Source organism: Gekko japonicus, unplaced genomic scaffold, assembly GCF_001447785.1.
Source record: "Gekko japonicus isolate JY-2015 unplaced genomic scaffold, Gekko_japonicus_V1.1 scaffold708, whole genome shotgun sequence".
In the NCBI taxonomy this organism is placed as follows: domain Eukaryota; kingdom Metazoa; phylum Chordata; class Lepidosauria; order Squamata; family Gekkonidae; genus Gekko; species Gekko japonicus.
In genome coordinates, this window is record NW_015170295.1 from 826575 (window position 1) to 850691 (window position 24117).

General features: G+C 47.0%; 1 protein-coding gene across 1 annotated transcript in view; it reads left to right on the plus strand.

Moving 5' to 3' along the window:
* VPS41 (VPS41 HOPS complex subunit) overlaps window positions 1-24117 on the plus strand; it is a 181230-nt gene that overhangs the window by 147381 nt on the left and 9732 nt on the right. The window contains exons 22-25 of the mRNA XM_015417909.1: window positions 399-536; window positions 3934-3988; window positions 5503-5643; window positions 7375-7511. Of these exons, the coding sequence (XP_015273395.1) occupies window positions 399-536; window positions 3934-3988; window positions 5503-5643; window positions 7375-7511 (471 nt within the window). The remainder of the gene's footprint in view (window positions 1-398; window positions 537-3933; window positions 3989-5502; window positions 5644-7374; window positions 7512-24117) is intronic.

Below are 24117 nucleotides of genomic sequence, written 5' to 3' on the forward strand. Positions count from 1 at the left end.
GCTGCGGATTTATCATTTTTAGTACTTGCCCTTTAGCCCTTCAGACAGGACAGCGTTTCAGTTGTTAGAAATGCACCTGACTGAAAATTGGTTGCTCATTCAGTGTGTGGATTCTAACTTTACACTTCCCCCCTCCCTCTGATCCCCCCAGCTGATGTGAAGATCAAAAAGCAGCCACCTCCTGTATGTGGGAAAGACATCCATGCTAAGCACCAGAAGCTGTCAACCATTTGTTTTCAAGCAGCGTTGTTTTGATTTACGGCTTGGAAGAGTTACGGATACAAGCCTCAGGAAATTCAGTGCTTTCACAGAAGTGGGCAATAGTTTAGATTGGTCGGGAGTAGGCACCTGACACGGTGAATGATAATAGCTGTTACTCTTTCTGGTTGGTTTTGTAGTACTTGCATAAACTCTTCAAGAGGGACCACCACAAAGGGCAAAATTTCCACGAGAAACAGATCAGCCTCTATGCTGAGTATGACCGGCCAAACTTACTTCCTTTTCTCCGAGACAGCACCCACTGCCCATTAGAAAAGGTAAGGGGAAATGTCTGAAAATGTCTCCTTTTGGCAAAAAGTATCTGCTTCTGTGGCTTTTGTTATCACCAGTCTGGAATTCTGTGCTGGCTACTCTATGGGTAATGCTACCCTCTGCTGGAAAAATCTCAGAACTGCAGAGTAAACGTCCTCCAGATTGTACTGTGGTGGCCCAGTGAGGTTTTCTTAATGGTTCTGGATTGCTCCATACGGTACGTGGCAGCCAGTCAATGTTTGCCAGCCGCTCCCAGCTTTCCAAGTATATGAGATGCGCACTCCCAGACATCTGTGTCTTATTCAGACTTTGAAAGTTAAGTGTGCTCAAAAATCTTTGGTATGCACCTTCGTAATGTGTGAAGCAGTCCTGTTTCAGGGGTGGTCTCTTTTCTCGTTCTCTCTGCTGTGCCAGAGATTTGAGTTGGGATCAGTGTGGGGCTTGGTTATGCGTGTGGAATGAAAGCGTATATTGCTGTTCAAGAGCTGTTCAGCTTTTTCATAGCATCTTAAACCGTTCTAAGGGTTCCTAGACTGAAGCAATGAAATGCGAGGGCAGATGACACTTCATTATTATTAATCACATCTTATTATTGATTTGCATCTCATTGGTCCAAAGAGCACAGAGCAGTATATGTGGGGCTTGCAATGTTCGGAGAAGTAGGTTAGTACTGAGAGAGAATGACTGGTCTAAGGTCACCCAGCAAATATTTCAGGCCTGAGCAGGATCTGAACTCAGGTCTTCCCGGGCCCAGCCTGTCCAGTATGCCACAATGGCTGCTGTTGAACTGATTTCTTCTCCCCATGTTGAATGGGAGTCCTCCAACCTTAAGTGAGGATGTCTTGAAGATACGGACATCATTGCTAGAAGCAGGAGGAGGAGATTCTAAGAACTGCGATGTAGACAGCTGCTTGGGTTCAAAGATTCATGATACAAATTTTGGGGGGCTTTGGCTGAGAGGGAAGAATACCCCTCCTTGTTCTATCAGCTTTTTTCCTTGTTATGATTATGAGCATTCTAAATTTCAGGCCAGTTTTCTTTATGGTGTGAGGTCATCAGGCCACAGGAAGATATAAATGAACAAGTTCTTCTCTTCCATCTGTGAATGGAATGTTACTCATGGAATGTTCCTTATAGTCCTCTCAGGGGTCATTTCGTAGAAAAAGAGCTAGGGGAACTCATTAGCATAACTCATTAGCATATGCCACACCCCCTGACACCAGGGGCCCGGCGGTGGACCTGCAAGGCCGGCGGGAGTGCGAGGAAGCCCCGCCAAGGCCCTCCCTGGCCCCAGGCAGGCAGGGGTGGGGAGAGACAGGGAGGAAGCGACTTACCCTCCCTCTTCTCCTGCCTCCCCCTGGCTGAATGAGGGCCGGAAGCGGGGTGGCTGGAAGCAGGGGGCAGGGCTTCGTCGTGTGCCCCGCCCCCGCCCCTCACCCGGGGGAACTGTGTTCCCCCGCGTTCCCCCCCGAAATGACCTCTGGTCCTCGTGGCTCCCTCTCTCTCTTTGGCCCTCTTGACTAGATGACAAGATGATGAAAATGGGGGCATTGTGTCTGTAACATCTTCCACATACTGTTTCCAATTAGTGGCTCTCAGTTCCTCCATTGAAGGACTTGGACCACTGTCATCAATTCAAAGTTGTAAATTAAATGAGTGATCTTAGTGTCAACAGAGTTTCTTCCTCCTGTGGGCAGCTTTCAAGCCAACCTGTTACTTCTGAGAATGGGGGAGATGGAGAATTGCTTATAGGAACCTAGTACTAATTCAGATGCTTGGACATGGTACATTGGCTTCCTGGACTATCCTAGTGCATGGGCGGGGTGGAATCACATGTTTGAATGATCCTCCATATGAAAAGCGGAACATACCATCTTCTGTTTCTGCATCTTTCAACCAGTCCCCCCCAAATGGGGATTCCTGGGCATTTCTCCGTGGAAATACACTGCCTGGAAATCTCCATTCTTTGATAACTTTTTATTTATTAGTTATCAATAGTAGCTGTTATGTCATTTCTGTACTTCCTTTGGGGATTGTATGTTATGGGAAGTAGATAAGAACAGAGGACTCTGCTTGAAAAATACTTCTCAGGTGGAGAAGAGTGCAGCAGTTTATGCAAAATGGATCTGAGTTGGGGAAGGACTGTGGTTCAGTGAAAGAGCCTCTGCTTCACATGCAGAAGGTTGGAGGTTCAGTCCCCAGCATCGCCAGTTAAAACAACCAGGCAGCAGGTGATTTGAAAGACCTCAGCCTGAGACCCAGGAGAGCCACTGCCAGTCAGCATAGACAGTACTGCCCTTGATAGACCAACTGTGGCTCAATAGAAGGCAGCTTCCGTGTGTATTCATGTGAGTTGGCCATCAAATGTACACACAACTGAGACCCGCAGCCAGGCCTGGCTCTGTGGCAAGTAAGAACATAAGAGGAGCCATGTTGGATCAGGCCAATGGCCCATCCAGTCCAATACTCTGTGTCACACAGTGGCCAAAAACCAGGTGCCATCAGGAGGTCCACCAGCGGGGCCAGAAGCCCTCCCACCATTACCCTCCAAGCACCAAGAACACAGAGCATCACTGCCCTCCAGACATATTGTTTCATCCAGGGCTATTTTGGTGCAGGAACGCACAGGAACGGCGTTCCAGCTGGCTCCCAAGTTGGCCACGCCCAGCAGGAACTCACTAGCATAATAGGCCACACCCAACAGCAGGAACTCATTAGGATTGGCTACATTAGGGGTGTGTGGCCTAACATGCAAAGGGGTTCCTGCTACAAAAAAGCCCTGGGTTTTGACAACAAACAAGGTAAACAGAATAACAAGCAAAAGGTGGGTGTGGCTGGATAACCACACTTCTGGTAACATGGGGGTGCGGCCTAACGTGCTAATGAGCTGTGCTGTCAGGGGTGTGGCCCAATATGCTAATGAGTCCCTGCTGTTGGGTGTGGCCTATTATGCTAATGAGTTCCTGCTGGGCTTTTTCTACAAAAAGAGCCCTGTTTGCAGTTAATTCCTGTATGCATTCCTGTATTCCTGTAAATGTTTTCCCGTTTTCATTTTGAATTGTACTTTTAAAACATCTTTAGTGTACACCTAAACATGTAATATATGGAGAGGCCCCTTAGAATGTGAGCGAAAATTTATTTACCAGATGTCTGCTGAGCCTTGAAATGCAAAGCCCCCGTAGCTTTCGGATTAAGAAATTCAAGGTTATAAAGACTCACCTTTTGGTTAATTTTAATTTACAGGAGCCTTAGAGCTTTACAGCTCTGACTTGAAGAGCGACGCTTCTTAATAGAAAAGCATTTAGAGCTTTGTAATACTTCGAAATATCATTTTAATGGGGAAGGAAGGTTGGTCTGTAGTGAACTTGCTGTCATATTAAGTTTTTGATTTTGAAATTACAGGCTCTTGAAATCTGCCAGCAAAGAAACTTTGTAGAAGAAACAGTATATCTTTTGAGTAAGTAACTACATTTTTGATGAATTGCATTGTGTTTCATTCTCAGCCCATTATTTTGATTTTTTAACACCTTTGGCCTTTTTAACTGATTGCATATGGACAGTGGAAAATCATAATATGATTTTAAATAAACAATGGATTATGTTGTATTCCTTCTGATCCTGAAGACTCGAGGCCATGCAAGAAGTTTAAAACCAGATGGGAAAATACTTTGAAATGTGCAAAAATTATGAGCCCATGCAAATGAACCCCCCCAGCTACTGAATATCAACCTAGAATAATAGAAAATCCCTACATCATTTTGTTAATTCAGCCTAGTTTGTTTGTTTACTTTAGATATGTATACGCCCCATTTCTCCCTCCCCCGGGGGGGGGGCAAAGCAGCTTATACCACCATTCTCCATTCCTCCATTTTATCCTCATAGCAACCTTGTGAAGCAGATGAGGCTAAGAGAGGCTAAGTCACCCAGTGAGTTTCCATGGCAGAGTGGGGATCCGCGCCTGGGTCTTCCAGATCCTAATCTGACACTCTGACCACAGCAACACACTTGGTAAATCCTCAGGGTGAAAACAGGGGAGGTTCTGGCAGCTGCCAAGAATGTGTCTCGCCATACTCTTGCTACTTAAATACAGGTGCAGACAGTGACATTGAAAAGATCCTCCAAACCACAAGCAATTTCTAAAATCCTGGTTTTGCTCCTGCAAGGCCCTTCTGGTCAAAAGCTTGCATGGCAATTCTGAGTATATGTGCAGATCCTAACTCAGCTGTATTTCATGTGTTAGCTTTAGTTTGTCTTCTGTTTAAAATAAATATTTTTCTTTCTTTTTTGGGAAAAAATATTCATTTATATATGGAAATGGGGGAAGGGGAAAGGAAGGAAGAAAAGGAAAATACAGAAATACTTTAAAATTCCAATTTAGCATTCTGCATGCATATCTTCTCATTACCATTTCACTACTACATCTATCATTCTTATTATTCTTCACTTTATCTTATTTTCTTGAGTTTTAACCAGTCAAAGGGTCCCATAAATTCTTCTTCCATTTTTCCTTTTAATATATTTGTCAACTTGTCCATTTCAGCACATTCCATAATCTTCAATATCATATCATGTAGTGTTGAAATCTTCAGTGTCCTCCATGCCATTGCAAATAAAATTCTGGCAGCTGTTATAACATGTAAAATAAAAATATCTGTGATTCTTATCTAACTCATGTGGTAAACAGCATCTGTCCATATTTGCCCAAAATGCAGTTCCGCTCTGCAGGGAGCTGGGGCTACCCTTGAATTCCTGGTCTTCCGCAGTAGGATTTAAATACATTTCCATAATTCAGACATTTCTTTGCTTATTTCGCTTTTAAAAATGAGTAAATGGCTTCAGACGGCAAAACAGGGGATGGACTGTTTTTGGAAGTCTGAATCCAGATGTAACTATTTACAGTGTATGATCTGGGAGAATTGCTATGGGGGGTGGTGTTCCTCTGCAATTCTTGAGTTTCCTTTGTCTTTGTAGGCAGAATGGGCAACAGCCGGAGTGCCCTGAAGATGATAATGGAGGAGCTGAATGATGTCGATAAGGCAATTGAATTTGCCAAGGAGCAAGACGATGCGGAACTTTGGGAAGACCTCATCTTGTATTCCATTGACAAACCACGTAAGAGTGGCCTTCAGTGGCTTTATATGGTGCATGTGAGTGAGCGAAAGAGAGAGGGATTCTAATCAAACATGAGGAGGAAGACTGTAAATTATCCCTCTACAGGGATAATGTAGTCAGATTTGATTTGGGAGTCATGCCAGCCTTGCATAATGCAAGAGGAAGAAGGGCAGTGGAATCATGGTAGCACTACAATGTACTGAAGGAAAAAAATCTCCTCTCATGCAGCAGCATCTGGGATCGATAGGCACAAGTGATGACGGTATCCCACAGGTGCTGGGACATGTGCTGCCACCAGATAAATGAGATGGAATGGTTGCTTGTTTTCCTATCTCTTGCTTCTTCTTTACATCATTTTTTTTCTGGTAGGAAGTCATTCTTTACGCAATTGCTGAACCCGTGTACATTCCTAAAAATGAGAATTGGTCTAAGTGTGTTTTCCATTTCATGGGCGTGGGGGGAGGGGGGTAGGCAAGTTTTTGTGTGATAAGCTGCGTGCTGTTGGCCTGCTTTAGCCATTCGCTGAGCTTCCGTGACGCCACGGAATTTTCATCAACATTCCAAAGGAAAAACTCAGTAGTGCTGTCAGCGATTACAGTAGGAGTCGTTCAGCAGTGGGATCAGCTGCCTAGGGAGGTGGTGAGCTCCCCCTCACTGGCAGTCTTCAAGCAGGGACTGGACGAACACTCGACAGGGATGCTCTAGGCTGATCCTGCAAGGAGCTGGGGGTTGCACTAGATGGCCTGTGTGGCCCCTTCCAACTCTTTGGTTCTATGATTCTAAACATTTCTGCTTCCAAGAGCATCTGCTTGACATTCAGAAGGTCCCAGGTTCAATCCCTGGCATCCCCATTGAAAAGGATCAAGTGGGGGGGGCGATGTGAAAGCCCCCTGCCTGAGACCTTGAAGAGCCGCTGCCAGCCAGAGTAGACAGTACTGACTGAATGATAAAGGGGTTGGAACACTTTCCCTATGAGGAAAGGTTAAGGCGCTTAGGGCTCTTTAGCTTGGAGAAACGATGACTGAGGGGTGACATGATTGAGGTTTATAAGATTATGCATGGGAAAGAGCAGGTAGAGAAAGAGGTACTTTTCTCCCTTTCTCACAATACAAGAACTTGTGGGCACTCCATGAAATTGCTGAGCGGTCGGGTTAGAACAGATAAGAAGAAGTACTTCTTCACCCAAAGAGTGATTAACACTTGGAATTCACTGCCACGGGAAGTGGTGGCGGCTACAAGCATGGACGGCTTCAAAAGGGAATCAGATAGGCATATGGAGCAGAAGTCCATCAGTGGCTATTAGCCACAAGGTATAGATAGGGGCTCTGGGACAAGTGATGCTCTGTCTTCTTGGTGCTTGGGGGTGGGGTCAACAGTGGGAGGGCTTCTAATGTCCTGGCCCCACTGGTGGACCTCCTGATGGCACCTGGTATTTCTGGCCACTGTGTGACACAGAGCATTGGACTGGATGGGCCTTTGGCCTGATCCAACATTGGCGTCGCTTATGTTCTTATGACCTTGATGGACCAAGGGTCTGATTCAGTCTAAGGCCGCTTCCTGTGTTCAACATATCCATCTCTCTCACTCTCTCATTTTTAAAAGAGTAGTGGGCACCACCAGCAATTGCAGCAAAAGATCTGCCTTGGAGGATGGATCTCTCTCAAAAGCCCAGTGTTGCATTTCTGGTTTTGACGTGCACTTCTAAATGAGCCCCCTTCCTTCCCTCTGCAGCTTTCATCACTGGCTTGTTAAATAACATTGGGACACACGTCGATCCTATCCTCCTGATCCATCGTATAAAAGAAGGAATGGAGATTCCAAATTTAAGAGACTCCCTGGTCAAAATTCTCCAGGATTACAATTTACAGGTAATCTTCCCTGGGTTTTACTGCCTTGCAATGTCCGTTCCTCCCTTCTCTGTTTTGCCAGACATCTGAAAGACAGGAAATAACCCAATGATTTCCAGGAGTCAGCATCTTGCCATGATGACTTTTTATGTTTACATCATAATGCTGAATTGACCATGGTTTGATATCCCCCACACAGTGATACATAATTTATGCATTTATCATATTTCTATTCCACCATTCTCACTGAGGCTTGAAGCGGATTGCACCGTGTAAGTCAATGCCGTCAGCAGGATGGGACATCCAATAAACAGTGCAGTGGGATTTGGATTGCAGAAATCTGAACCAAAGCATACGCATTAACTTAATATGTTAAACAATGCCGAAATTACATAGTAGGATCTTTGTTGCTGGTAAGCTGTTCTTGCTTTGTGCTCACAATCTTTTTGTTTTGGTAAACATTTTATTTTTAGGAGCTTTGTGCTCACAATCTGATTCACTCCATTACATAACACAACAATGTTATGTGGAAGCCATTATTCCCATTTCGGAGGAGAGCTGTGGCTGAAATACTGAGTTGAATCTCATGGAAAATTTCTAACAGAATGTGTGCGTGGATCTGATTCCCCCAGTCTGCTTAGATCTCCAACTTCCCCATCATACTGTTGGGGGGGGGGGGTCCCCTATCCCAAAGAAGCAGTTTTTCAGGGAACAGTTTGGGCTGCCACGATGGCAGGTGCAAGTGGAGGAGTGGGGAATCAAACCCAGTTCTCCCAGATTAGAGTCCGCACACTTAACCACTACACCAATCTGCCAAGACAGTCCTGCTCCACTGACAGAAGTCTGGAAATCCAAGCCACTGATTTGATGTGGGTCATTGCACTGAATTCATCACACAAAGTTCACCTTATGAACTTAACAGCAAGATTCTAAACTAATATTGTTTTGTGGCTGAAGGCATCACTGATGGAGGAGACCTTGTTTCTCCCCCTTCCCTTGTGAAGTTAATTCTGTCTTTAGTTGTTGATTTTCCAGGCTGTGTGGCCGTGGTCTTGGTATTTAGGACCTGACGTTTTGCCAGCAGCTGTGACTGGCATCCTTAGAGGTATAACACAGAAATATGGAGTACTCTCTGTGTCCATCTTTCTGTGTTATACCTCTGAGGATGCCAGTCACAGCTGCTGGCAAAACGTCAGGTCCTACAATGCCAAGACCACCGCCACACAGCCTGGAAAATCTACAACGACTTATGAACTCTGGCCGTGAAAGCCTTCGACAACATATTAATTCGGTCTGTTGGTCCCCCTTCCTGCAAGGAGCTCAGGGGTGGTGTGGTCCTTGGTTTTATCTGCACAACACTCCAGTGAGGTAGGGTAGTCTGAGAGAGTAACTAGCCCAAGGCAGTCCAGTGAGCTTTGTGATCCTGGGTCTGACACTCCACACAGCCTGGAAAATCTACAACGACTTATGAACTCTGGCCGTGAAAGCCTTCGACAACATATTAATTCGGTCTGTTGGTCCCCCTTCCTGCAAGGAGCTCAGGGGTGGTGTGGTCCTTGGTTTTATCTGCACAACACTCCAGTGAGGTAGGGTAGTCTGAGAGAGTAACTAGCCCAAGGCAGTCCAGTGAGCTTTGTGATCCTGGGTCTGACACTGTACAGGACCAGAACACTGAATGAATCCTGTACAGAACTGTCCCTTCTATCTGCTAAGCTTACAAGCCCCTGGGGGAGGTCGTTCCCCACCAAAGTTCTCTTGGGGAAAAAGCTTTCTGCAGTTCCTCTCCATTTCTGAATACTTCCCAAGCCAAACTGCATGGGTAAAGAAAGCAGTGGTGTCGTTGCTGATACGATAGGCGCTTTACCCATTCTTTTCACGTACTACACAGCAGCAAATCTGTGTTTGCGGCAATATTGTAGACAGAGTGAGGGGAAGTAAGAACATAAGAACATAAGAACATAAGAGATGCCAATGTTGGATCAGGCCAAAGGCCCATCCAGTCCAACACTCTGTATCACACAGTGGCCAGAAATACCAGTGCCATCAGGAGGTCCACCAGTGGGGCCAGGACATTAGAAGCCATCCCACTGTTGACCCCCCCCAAGCACCAAGATGACAGAGCATCCCTTGCCCCAGAGCCCCTATCTATACCTTGTGGCTAATAGCCACTGATGGACCTCTGCTCCATATGCTTATCTAATTCCCTTTTGAAGCCGTCCATGCTTGTAGCCGCCACCACTTCCTGTGGCAGTGAATTCCAAATGTTAATCAGAACAGAACAGAACAGAAACCTTTATTGGCATTACACAGATAACCAGAACAAAGGCAAAATTTAAGGGATAGTACTAAAACAACGACAACCAATATTCCCATTATCTTAAAATACAAAGCAATCCTAGCATGGTTTACGAGATTTACAAAGTACTACTCTTGACTTCCATACATAAGTCAAAAATTCAGCGACAGATAGTGTTATTGCTGGACTCTTGTCTGCTAGAAAGAAATTTAAATCCCTATCAGAAAATCTCTCTGCACAGGGAGAAGTGGGCGGATCAAAACATTGCGCATAGCGAGATATTTAGGACAGCGAAAGAGAATATGGGTAATAGAATCAGGTTCCCCAAGATTACAGTTACAGAGTCTATCCTTGTATGGCACACCCCTGTATCTACCGGAAACCACTACTGAGGGGAAAAGGTTGAACCTTGCAAGCATAAAAACCCTCCTAAAAACTGGAGTTGTCAAATTAGCAATATATGGTACCATGGAGGTAAAGTACTTGCCAGAGTCTACCCTGCTTAGCTTCCAAGATCTGACGAGATCAGGTATTCCTGAAGGCAAATCAGAAAGCTATGGCCCCAGTCACATGGGAGACTTTGGCCCGGGAGAGAAATGGATCGGGGGCACAGCAAACGGGCGCGATCTCACTGCAACATCTGGGAAGCGGCACGCACCTGTCCCTGAGCCGTCTCTTCCGGCCAAAGGTGTGGATCAAAAAAACTTCTACAAAACACTAATACTTACCTGAAAATCTGCAGCAGGGGTGGCTGTGGGATCGCCAGCACACCCGTCTCTGGCAGCATGTGAGGCCCCCGGCCAAACTGCGCAGGTGCGCACATGCGCAGCAGGCTGCCTCGCTCACCGATCTGTGGCTTCCCCCTGGCATCTGATCATGCCGGGGAGCAACCGCGCGGCGGCTCGGGGGATCTCCAAAAAGCCGCACTTCAGCCACACCTTTTCCCCCAGTGTGACCGGGGCCATTAGTTATGACCACAGTTCTATCCATAAAGGCACTCATAATGTCAGACCCATAATGGGTAGGGCATGGTTGCTTATTATGCTGGAACTCCCACTGATTCAGCCCTGCTTGTCGGTCATTATTTTGATTGTACAAATTAAGTTGTGTCTGACTAATTAGACCATCTCCTTACATAATTAGATTGTTTTCTCACAACTGGTCTGCTGCCATCACCAACTGTTTCAAGCCAAACAGTCAAAAAGAGGGACTTGAGAGTTTTGAGTTGACTTACTATTTGGATGTCTCTGTGTCTTGGCAGAATCCTCAAGATGAACTTCAAAAACAACCAACAGAACACTGAAGCAATCTGATATGTGCACGTCACCAGGAAGTGACACGACCACACCGGGCACGCTGGGGGCGGGGCCACAGTCGTCCGAGGGAAAACTCTATGGTTTTCCCTCGGATGGTCGTGGCCCTGTGCCCAGTGTCATCACGTCACTTCCTGGTGATGTGGATGCGGCGTGCGCGCGCGCTCCAGGATCAACCCGGGAGTCCCCCGCTCCGGAACAAGGTGAGACTTGGCAACCCTACGCCTAGCCATGGTGACTGAGGGGAACCTCCACATTCAGAGGCATCCTCTGAATCCCAGAGCCAGGAGGCAAGATGATGGGAAGGCCTTGGCCTCTCTGTCCTGTTGCTGGCCCTCCAGAGGAGCTGGTTGGCCACTGGGTGAGACAGAATGCTGGACTAGATGGACCCTCCCTGGTCTGATCCAGCAGGGCTCTTCTGCTTGGATGTATGCCATCTGGGCCTGGTGATTTATCAGTTTTTAAGTTGTTTATCAGTTTTAGGACCTCCTCTCTCGTCACCTCAATCTGACTCAGGTCTTTCAACACCCCTCCCGAACTCAGCGGCTCTGGAGTGGGCAAGCACCTCTCATCTTCCACAGTGAAGACGGAGGCAAAAAATGCATTTAGCTTCTCAGCCATTTCCCTATCATCCTTCAGTACTCCTTTTACCCCTTGGTCATCCAAGGGCCCCACTGCCTCCCTGGCTGGTTTCCTGTTTCTAATGTATTTGAAGAAAGTTTTATTGTTGGTCTTTACATTTTTTGCTATATGCTCCTCATATTCCCTTTTTGCATGCCTGACCACAGACTTGCATTTTATTTGCCATAGCCTGTGTTCTGTTTTATCAGCCTCACTGTGACTAGCTTTCCACCGCTTAAAGGAATCCTTTTTACCTTTTACAGCTTCCATTACTTTGTTTGTTAACCATGTAGGCTTTTTCTTATACCTGTTTGTGCCTTTCCTAACCTGCGGAATATATTTTATTTGAGCTTCTAGAATTGTAGTTTTAAACAGTTTCCAAGCTTCCCCAATGGTTTTGACCCTTTCTACTTTTCCCTTCAGTTTCCTCCCCACATGTCCCCTCATATCAGAAAAATTACCCCTTTTAAAGTTAAAAGTGGTTGTGTGAGTCTTTTTGGCCAATTCCCTATTTGTACAAATGTTGAACTCAACAACATTATGATCACTGTTCCCAAGCGGTGCAATCACTTTTACATCTCTCACCAGGTCTTGAGTGTTACTTAGGACCAAATCAAGGATCGCCTCTCCCCTGGTAGGTTCCATGACCATCTGCTCCATAGCACAGTCATTTAGAGTGTCTAGAAACTCATTCTCTTTCTCTCGACTAGAACACATATTGACCCAATCAATGTGTGGGTAGTTAAAATCACCTATTACGACACAGTGTTTTTGTCTAGCTGCTATCTTTAATTCATTCATCATTTTATAATCCTCCTCTATCTTTTGATCCGGTGGGCGATAACAAACTCCCAGTGTTAAGTTTCCTTTTGGCCCCCCTATTTCAACCCACAGAACTTCAAGAAGCGAATCCAATTCTCTTAGCCTCTCGATCTTTCTGGACTTTATACCCTCTCTGACATACAGAGCCACCCCACCTCCAACCCTTCCCCCCCTATCCTTCCGATATAATATATAACCGGGAATCACCGTATCCCACTGATTTTCCTCATCCCACCAAGTTTCTGAAATACCCACAATGTCTATTTTTCCCTCCAACACCAAGCACTCCAACTCCCCGATTTTACCTCGGACACTTCGAGCATTTGTATAGAAACAGCTGTAATTTCCCATACTGTAATTTCCCATACTGGTTAAGCCTGCCACCTTCCTCTTGCTATCTTGAGACCTTGTCAGGCAGTCCATGTCACTAGCCATGGTCTCAGTGGACAATTTCAATCCACCTCCCTGTAGAAAAGCAACAGGTACCCCCTCATCTCTCTGAGATGAGCCAACCCGAACCAGAGACTTTTCATCTCCTGTCGGCTTTCCCCCAAAAGTAGACGCTGGATGTCAGTGCATAGATCTGTTTTAATAAATGCATTTGCAAATACGAGTTTCCCACATGCATTTCTGACTTGGCGTCTCAGAGCGGCTCACAAACTCCTCTCCCTTCCCCTCCCCACAACAGACACCCTGTGAGGTGGGTGGGGCTGAGAGAACTCTGACACGAACTGCTCTTTTTCAAGGACAGCTGTGCCAGAGCTTGTGACTGACCCAAGGTCACATCAGCAGGTGCAAGTGGAGGAGTGGGGAATCAAACCCGGTTCTCCCAGATTAGAGTCCGCACACTTAACCACTACACCAAACTGGCTTTGCCCTTGCTTATGGCTTCCTCTTAGAATGGTGCTTGCGGGACCTCCCCACCTCCCCCCCAGGTTGCTCAGGGCAGCAGGCGTAGTGATGGGAGGTGCCGTCAAGCTGCGGCTGACTTAGGGTGTCCCTGTTGGGCTTTCAAGCAAGAGACCAACAGAGGTGGTTTGCTGTTGCCTGACCCTGCGTAGCAGCCTTGGATTTCCCTAACGGTCTCCCATTGAAATGGAGCTGCGGTGGCTCAAGTGCTTAAGATGCTGAACTGCAGTCTGTGGAAGGTCGGTAGTTCAGCAGTTCGAGACCCAGGTGCCGCATGACGGCTTCGTGACAGTAGAGATTTGAACCTGGGTGTCTCTGATCCTGGTCTAGCACTCTAACCGCTGCACGAAGACGGCTTTGCAGATCCAAACAATGTAACGAGATGACCCTAGCTGCCAAAAAACTATACCAACTGCCATTTATCCTCCACATAATATATCTGTGGCCAGATTCACAACAAGCAATTAGCAGCTTGGAAACGACAGCTTCATCGCTGCTGCTCAGTGATACACGATGTTCATTTGAAGAAGCGTCTCATACGGTTCTGAGCCATTTGGCAGGTAAAGCCACTGCACCCCTTCTTGTTGTAGCATTTTACAATCAGTGGGTCAGAGTTGTTGGAAACACTGGCTTGGATCCCAGTGAAAAGGCCTGCGGTGATTTCCACTGGCAGAAGGCATTTCCAGTAGTGGAACGGGACTTCCTCACACACATGCCCGCAGCCAGAAACGCCTGCTGAAATGCTTCTCCTGGGTTTCCAGAAACCTCCAAGCACTGCGTGAAGGGGAAATTAGGGCTCTGCCATGGGAGAGGGAAATTGCCTCTCCTTGCATTAGCAGAAATCCTCTGCAGTATCCAACCCAACAGGGGGGGAGTGTCTATGACAGTAGTGCTTACTCCGCATCTTCGCAGTTGCCCTCAACCAAAAGAGCCACATTTGCAGGGCTCTACTGGTAGCAGGAGCTCCTTTGCATATTAGGCCACACACCCCTAGTGTAGCCAATCCTCCAAGAGCTTACAGTAGCCCCAGTAAGAAGAGCGCTGTAAGCTCTTGGAGGATTGGCTACACTAGGGGGTGTGGCCTAATATGCAAAGGAGCTCCTGCTACCAGTAGAGCCCTCCATCCCTGGCATGACGCCTGTATCCCAGGGAAGCTCGCTGCTTTCCCATTCCTCTGTGGCCGCTGTTTCAAGGTGGAAACCACTTGCCAACCACAAGCCCCACTGGGCAAGGGCCTTGCCCACCTTTCTGAAAGATTGGGGTGGGTTCCACATTGGGGGAATGGTGCTCAGAAAAGCCACAGGCGGTGTGGCTCCTGAGTCACAGAGGGAGCCCTGCCAGTTCGTGGCTTGCTAATCATGGAGCAGTGCCCTATTGAGCCAGACAGTAATTTCACCACCTGTGCTTCCCCTCGGGAAACCACATCCAAATGCATCTTCCTGGCCCGTGTAAACCCATTGGAATATTTATTTATTTTATTTATATTTATTTATTTAGGCATTTTTGCCCTGCCCTCCCCGCGAGCGGGCTCAGGGCGGCTTACAAGGGGCCCAAGCCCATACATAAAATCCAATAAAACAATAAAATCATAAGCAATAACACTACTAACAACAATAAAGTGCTTTCAATATCAAGATGGTCTTGAGTGGTTATGATGGTATCTTCCAACAGCCCCATTGGGGTTCCACTGTCCAGTAAATCGTTCGTGCCAGTCCCATGTTATCAATGCCACATAGTTGAGTGTCCTCTCTTCATGACAGTGGATATGGCTGTCTATGCCTCGGGCACGCGTAGAACGGGTGGTATTAGGTCACAGGCATAGGAAGCAGCCTTGATTCTCAACAGAATGCTTCCCACGTGCATCCTTAACAATACAGCAGGAAGCTCTGCCACGGCTCTGTGGCCGTGTGAATCAGGCTTTGGGTTACGGTGAGTCACTGAACACGGGAATCATATCAAGCTCAGCCTAATTCAGGCACCCACCCATTTCCTTCCACACGGAGTGTTTTGTCACAAGGGTGGAGAAGAAAGCCTCTCTCCCGTCTAAGAATGCGCGCGCAGAATGAAGTGAGGATTGGTTCAGATGGGGGTAGACATCTCAGGTCACTGCTGTGGAAGGCCACTGTCATAGTTTTGATTTGAAGACGGAACCACGTGGTGGCATTTTTAATTCTTCCAGAATGAAACGTTCTGATTTTATGTATGCAACTCAAGTCCACTGGGGTTGTGTTGGGCAGTAAGAATTCTCGGCTCATGGTTTCAGAAATACAGAGCAGCGTTTTTCAGACGTTCAGCCTCCAGAGGCCACTGGCTGTGTCCATGTGTGCAGCAAAGCCCTTGTTCATGCTTAGGGGATGCTGTGATCTCATGCTCAGCCTTGACCAGGCCTCTTAGGTCTCTCCATTGACTCAGGTGAGCAGAGAGTGGAGCTTAGGAAACAACTAGCATTTCCACCATACCTGCATGTTGTAGGGAGACGTTGCTAGTGGTAGCCGAGCAGTCTTTCAGGGAAGCTTCCCCACCATGACAGATCTTCTTCAGAAGGTCTTGATCAGCTCACAAGGTTCCTCAGGACACAGTTCTGGAGGTCCTGACAAGAGGAATTCTCCTGATCCTAGCCTTGATCATGGGCTTTTTAAGGACCTCCTGCCATCAAACACAGTTGCAAGAACCGGTGTGGTGTAGTGGGTTAGAGTGCCAGTTTCGGATGTGGGAGAGCCCCAGGTTTGAACCCCCGCTCTGCCATACAAGTCCACTGGGTGATCTGGGGCCAGTCACTTCCTTCTCAGCCCAGCCTACCACGCAGGCTCGATGTGATTCTAAAATGGAGGGAGGGAGAACGATGTTGTCGGCAGCTTTATGTCACCGTCGGGATGAAAAGTGGGGTATAAATACCTGCCTAAGTAAAAGTTCGCCTTCTCAACTTGACATAGCTTATTTCTTTACAAAAGGCTGGCCCCAAGAAGTCTCTGCAAAGACTACTTTTAAGACACACTGAGGTATCTGACAAAGGGAGCCGAGGCGCTTGTAGGTTCAGACTCCAAAAGTATTGATGCTCTCTAAGCTGCTGCTGGACTCGAGTCTCACTGTTCTCCTGCCCATCAGCATGGCGGCCCACTGAAGCCACACTGAGAGATGTTTCCCAAGCTTCACGTGGGCTCCTCCTCCTTGCATCACTGTGGGTGGAGTCCAGAGCTTCCTCCCAGAGTTTTGGCTGTGACCGTGGCTGTCTCACACCTCCCCATCTTGTCCAAAATACGACCAGGGCAAATAACCAGAGCAGCAGTGATCAGGTTGATTCCAAATGTGCAACCCATGTGATACTCCCATGTGTTTTGCTGGAAGCATCACGTTTCTGGAACGCGCCACTGTTTAGAGGCATCAGTACAAAGATGACCAAAGAGTAATTCCGTGGTCATCATTGGTGGGCATGATTTAAGCCCTTCTAAACATCGGCGCTGCCAAGAGAGGAAGGTGTTCCAATATTCATGGGAAGCTAGGCGGAGTTGTCTGTCTGGAATTAAGCAGGGGGTAAGTTAAAGCCGCATTCTGAAAACTGCTTGTATTTTATATCTCGCTCTTCAATTAGATGAATATTAAATCATAAATAAAGGAGACTGCTGACAGCTGCAGTTTAATTTATATCACCATAAAAATGGTGCATTCTCTTAAAGTGGAGCCACTCATGCATCAAAAGTGACACATGCCTCGGAGCACTGTTTAGCTAGCGGAGGATGAATGGCTGCTCCACCGGCAGTGTTTCCTTATTACAGTTAAATCACAAACGGAGCTCTGACAAGCCAGCCAGAATGAGCGAGATTACATTGAAATTTAGGCAATAAAACAGTAATTTCCTAATTTCCCAACCCTGACACATATATTTCACGTATCCTTCCTTTCTGAGCAGCCATGCTTTGCAGCGTTTATAGGGACCAGTTCTATATCTATATATTCCCCTGTTGTGCACAGATGGACCAAAAGAAAAAGAAAAAGTATCCAGGCTCAAGTCCCATGAAAATCTGGACTGGGCTAAGGCAACTTTTGTACCTCTCCACCTTGATTCTGTTCCTCAAGCCAGCGGTGCTGTCGACACACAGTCTTTGGCCCTCCTGCCTGCCACCTCTTGCCTCTGCTGTTGCCAAATTCCAAACCGGCTATTTTATGGAGTGGGGGGAATCTGCCAGCCAGTCTCAGGGTGCTTCTTCCCGCCGCCCCCGCCCCCCCGAGGGACCCAAAAATGCTTACGGCAGAAGAGGGAAACCCCCAATTTAGATAAAAACAGCCAGCTATATTTATACCCTGTTTTTCTCCCCAGTGGGGACTCCAAGCGGCTTCCGTACGGCTTCCTTCTTCCACGTTATCCGTACACCATCACCCTGTGGCATAGGTTGGGCTGAGAGGAAGTGACAGGCCTGCGGTGACCCAGTGAGCTTCCAAGGCAAAGCGGAGGTTTTGATTTGGGCCGCCCGGGTTTTAGTCCAGCACTCTTAATTGCCACACCATGCTGTCTCTTTGGCACTGGCGAACTCACCCGGGGCCACCAGGTACATACCAAAGGGCAAGAGCCTTTGTGATTTGCACCACAAGACACTTCTGGCTGTGACCAGGGTTTACACCTGGCAACAGGAAAGGGGGAAAAGGCTGTAACAGCTGGCAGCCATATTCCTTCCAGTCTTCCCTACCTGCCTTGACTAGCAGGACTTCTCGGCAGCTGCAGTGTGCCAGCATAAGCCTCTGTAAGGTTTTATGATTAAGTTGTTGTGCACCCTCTGCAGGATTAGTACCTGAATTGTGTCTGTCTCCCATGAGATTCTACAGTTCGTATCTCTGCCTTCATGTGCCTCAGGGGGCGGTGCTCTCCCCGATGCTTTTTAACATCTATATGCGTCCCCTAGCCCAGATTGCACGGAGGTTTGGGCTGGGGTGCCATCAGTATGCTGATGACACGCAGCTCTATCTGATGTTGGGCGGCCAGTCGGGCTCCAGACTGGAAGATCTGGACCGGGCATTGCACGCCATGGCTGGTTGGCTCAGACTGAGTCAGCTGAAGCTAAATCTGGCGAAGACGGAGGTCTTGTGCCTGAGTCGGGGTGGTGTGGAGGGCTCCCGCTCCCGACCTCCGATGGGGCGCCACTGGTGCGTGCACCAGGGGTTAGGAGTTTGGGAGTGCTCCTGGAAACCTCCTTAACAATGGAGGCCCACGTAGCAGCCACTGCCAAGTCAGCTGTTTACTATCTTCAGCTGGTTCTGCAGTTGGCTCCCTTCCTCGATCGCGACAACCTGGCTACAGTGATCCACGCAATGGTCACCTCAAGGCTAGACTGTTGTAACGCTCTGTACATGGGGCTGCCTTTGTCACAAATCCAGAGGCTGCAGCTAGTGCAGAATGCCACGGCCAGGCTGTTGATATGTCTTCCTAGATGGGAGCATATCCAGCTGGCGCTGAAGGCGCTGCACTGGCTGCCAATAGCATAACGAGTTCACTTCAAGGTGCTGGTACTTACCTTTAAAGCCCTAAATGGCCAGGGTCCGACATACCTGAGGGACCGCCTTTCCCCATACATACCCCAGAGAGCACTACAATCTGGGTCACAACATCGGCTGGTTATTCCAGGCCCCCAGGGATGCCAGGCTTGCTGCAACCAGAGATAGGGCCTTTTCAGTGGCGGCTCCTTAGGGGTGGAACGAGCTCCCGGAGGAGATCAGGGCCCTGCGGGATCTTATGCAGTTCCACGGGGCCTGTAAGAAGTAGCTCTTCCACCAGGCTTTCAATTAGGAGCCGCCCACTAATACCACCAACGGACACTATTACTATCTGTGGCATAGGCCGGGCTGCAGTGCGATCGCACCGCTGCTGAGTGGGATGTTCTGGCCCTAGATGGCACACCATCTTGCCTAAAACGTACTGTGAGCACTTTAATTTGTATATTGTAATTGACTGATTGTTTAACTGGTTTTATTGTAACTGATTGATCGTTTGATTGGTTTTAAATGTTTATATGAATCTTGGCCCAGTGGGCCAAGTAATGTGAGCCGCCCTGAGCCTGCTTGCGGGGAGGCCGGGCTAGAAATACGACAAATAAATAAATAATAGATATGTGCCCTGTTCTCTTTAGAAGAAGGTGCCGTAGCGTAGCAACCAGCTCAAGGCAACCCCAGCCATGGGGTGTTCAAGGCAAGAGATGAACAGAGGTTGTTTGCCATTGCTTTCCTCCATGAAGCAACCTCAATCTTCCTTGTCTCTTGTACAAATTCTGACTCTAAAACGCCCTGATAAGCTTGGACCAAACTGGGCTGCTTTTTTCTTCTTTTATTAATTGGGAGTTTGGTTCAGGTCAACCTGCTGTAGTCCAAATTCCAGATATTTGGGTTAAAGTGCTATTTCATCTTACACAGAGAGAGATCTGAAGGATCTCTTCCCCGACCTCGGGTGACCAGAAATGGCATGTTAATGTTGGGCTGTCATGAGAGAACATGTGGGATCGGAGAACACATCCCTCGGATCTGGAGCTGGGAATGGCTGATCTCCACAGGCCTTGGTCTTCTCGGTCGTATGTGGGCATCGGACCAGCACAAGCTGAAGGGTCTCACAAGTCTGGACTGTGAGAGTCAGAAACAGTTTCCATAACTGTCTGGAAAACCACCTAGTCTCTGAAAAGGACAGAATCACACAATTGCTGTATTAGGATCAATACAAGAAATGACAAAACCATGTGTGAGGTTTCAGATTCTCCGCTTGAAGACTATCTGGGGGTAGTACATGACTTGTGTTTGGATTTTTCTGCGGACCAACTCAGCATCCAGTTTCTAAAGGTACTGTTAAAAAAAACTAATAACTAGATAATTCTGGTGTAAAGCAGGAATCATTATGGATTATGCCCTATTGATTAGACTGAGCCCCAAATGAGTTGTGCCTTTAAGAGGGTCTTCTGCATTTTCAGCTCAGAGCATGCAAATTTTGAGTTTCTTTGCATCAGTTACCAGGTACAAAACACATACATGCTGCATTCGTCAAGACCATTCTCACTGAATCAAGGGCTGATCCCTTCCCAGCCAGCACATCTATGCATTTCAAAGGAACGCGAAAAATCATGTATATATACACAGGTATATTAAGATTGCTGGGGAAAATATCAACAATCTCAGATATGCAGATGATACCACTCTAATGGCAGAAAGTGGACCTAAAGAGCCTCTTGCTCAGGGTAAAAGAGGAGAGCGCAAAGGCTGGCTTGAAACTCAATATCAAAAAAACTAAGATCATGGCATCCGGACCCATCACTCCTTGGCAAATAGAAGGGGAAGTCGTGGAAGCAGTGACAGATTTCATGTTCCTGGGATCCAAGATCACTGCAGACGGTGACTGCAAGCATGAAATTAAAAGACACCTGCTCCTTGGGAGGAAAGCGATGGCAAACCTAGACAGCATATTAAAAAGTAGAGACATCACCCTGGCAACAAAAGTCCGTATGGTCAAAGCAATGGTATTCCCAGTAGTCATGTATGGGTGCGAGAGTTGGACTATAAGGAAGGCCGAGCCATGAAGAATAGATTCTTTTGAATTATGGTGCTGGAGAAGACTCTTGAGAGTCCCCTGGACTGCAAGGAGATCAAATCAGTCAATCCTAAAAGAAATCAACCCTGACTGTTCCCTGGAAGGCCAGATAATGAAACTGAAGCTCAGATACTTTGGCCACCAAATGAGAAGGGAGCACTCACTGGAGAAGACCCTGATGCTGGGAAAGACTGAAGGTCAAAGAAGACGGAGACAGCAAAGGATGAGATGGTTAGACAGTGTTGTCGAGGCAACGAACATGAAACTAAACAAACTCCGGAGCACGATGGAAGACAGGAGGGCCTGGCGTGATGTGGTCCATGGGGTTGCGAAGAGTCGGACTCTACTGTGTGACTGAACAACAATATTTGTCATCTTTGCATGATAAAAACATTGTCTGAAAGCTCAACTAAAAGATCATCCATTTGGACATTTTGGAATTTCCGGGGGGGGGGGGGGGGGGGGCGGCAGCAGTGAACCCAGCAGCCACTATCCACCAAACTTTGAACTACATTTGTTTTTTAAAATGTTGTGAAGTTGGACAAGTGACCAGTAGGGGGTGCATTATAACCTGCTTATCAAATAAGCTGAGCGGTGTCCTTTTTGAGTGGTTTCTGACAATTTCATTGGGAGATCCTGATTACTTTAGCTCATTCATATACATGGGCCACTGAAGGAAGTAAAGTACATTCTTGGGAAAACAGCTAGTAAAATATACTCTGTTGCGGTTGTCTTTCAGACTTTGTGTTGATTGCTAAAGGGCAAATTGCTTGTCCTATTGAGGTAGATGGCAAAGCTCTTAATTGCTTGTGTGATAGATCTGTATTGCGCTGATTATTCTAGGGGGTTCTTCCAGTTGCTTAAAGGGAATCTAGTCAAATGGGGGACAGGGGTGGGAATCTTCACAATAGAGAAAGTTTTTTAAAATGTATGAAACAGAAACCTAAAACACATAATAAAATCGATTATATAAAATATAGATTAAAGAGGTAAAGGTAAAGGTTCCCTTGCTCGAAAGCCAGTCGAATCCGACTCTAGGGTTGCGGTGCTCATCTCCGTTTCAAAGCCGAAGAGCCAGCACTGTCCGAAGACATTTCCGTGGTCATGTGGCCGGCATGACTAAACACCAAAGCGCAGGAACACTGTTACCTTCCCACCGAAGTGGTACCTATTTATCTACTTGCAATTTCTTGCTTTCGAACTGCTAGATTGGCAAGAGCTGGAACTAGAGACGGGAGCTCACTCCGTCATGCGGCACACTCGGGTCTCGAACTGCTGAACTACCGACCTTCCACAGCCTGCAGTTCAGCGTCTTAACCACTTGAGCCACCGCAGCTCCCAAAATATAGATTAAAATAATAGAATAAAGTAGAATATATTTCCTGTCATTAATGCTGTTGGTTTAGGAAAGTGTGAGCCTTTCCTCTACCCTAAGGGTCCTTCCTCCAACCTCTGCAGGAGTGGGAGCCACTTAGGTTGATGGAGGGGTGGGCCATTCTCCGTTGATCTCTGTCTTTTGCAGTTGGTCCTGGATAAACAAACTGGAAATTTACCTTCGCTGTAAGTTCCTTGCCTCCAAAGATTTTCAAAATGCAGCTTCTTACAAGTTTGTTTTCTTTCTTTTCTTTGTCTAATTTCTCATTTTTACTTTCATGGTCTTCCCCCCAAAAGTTCAGCTTTTCAAGGATTGTTAGTTAAAGCGGAACAATCCTGTTCTATATGAACAGAATCAAACCCTGCTGTACTTTACACTACAGAGACTCTGAGGACAGCAGTAATAGGAGGCTTGTTTCCATAGTTACATGTTTCAGGGGAGAAGGAGGGGAACTTGCCATTGGCTTGCCATTTTTGGTGGCAGCCGCTGGGTCTGTGTCATTGTATCCGGATCCTCCCTAAATGCCACTTTTAAAGAGACGAACGTAACATTTTGCTGTGATAGGCGAAACACTTCCGTTCATTCAGCAGTTCAGCCCATAATTTTCCCACTTACGTGTGCACACCTGTATATGCAAACATATATATTCAGTTATCCAATTAAGCTCCAGAAAGAAAATTTAGACTCCTGTGTAGATTTTTTTTTTTTTGCATTTTATTATGTTTTCCAGTGGTTAGAATTATGTGCTGTGGGTAAAGGTTCATTATGTTGTTCAAGGTAATTTACACACAGAGAATGAATATTTCTTGACTATTTCCTCTCCTTGTTTAGTTGCTATATATTATTTGTAGTCGTTGGATTGCTAGATAATGGAGTCTAATTTAGTCTTGCACAAAATTTCTTGGTCACATTGCATTGGCCTTTTTTTATGCAGAACTTGTTTAGCTCCAGAAACAATCTTCTTTAAATAGATTTTGTGAATTGTTTCAGTGGTTGAGGGAAGGTCCACTGAAGGTTTTTAAAGTTTCGTTTCTGAAACATTCAACCATTATTCAAAAGGGCAGCCAGTAATGCTAAGTGTCATGCTCACCACACAAGTATAAGTAACATACCTTTATAAATAAGGTGGGGAGGTCCCTTAAATTGCCTAAATTAGTTTGCACTGTAACGCTGCAGAAAGGTTTTATCCTGCTGTCCAGTAATACAGCACCCAGCCATCTATATATCTAATTCCGAAGATGCCCCCATGTGTGCGGATACCTAAATCTGCGCATTGGGGGCACCTGGGGGGAGGGAGATTTTTGTGCACACTTGGGGCAGTCCCCAGGTGTGCACAAAAACCTTAAAAGTTTGAAACAATATTGGGGGGATACTTAAATTCCCCCAAAAGTAACAAAGCATCCCCTGCGCATGCGCAGGGAATGCTCTGCAAACTGCCTCGCTTCAGTGCGGGGGGAGGGGAGAGAGAGACTGGCGAAAGCTGCAGGCCTCACTTCGGAGGCGGGGGGGGGAGACTGCCGAGGCTGCTCGGAGCCGGGGGGGGGAGAGAGAGACTGGCAGCCGCCGGACCTCACTTCGGAGTGGGAGGGGAAGAGAGAGAGAGACTGGCGAGGCCTGGGGCCTTGCTTCGGAGCCAGGGGGAGGGGGAGAGAGAGAGACTAGCAAGGCCCAGCGGCTGCAAGCCGCGTGGGCCTCGCTTCGGAGCGGAGGGGGGAAAGAGAGAGAGACTGGTGAGG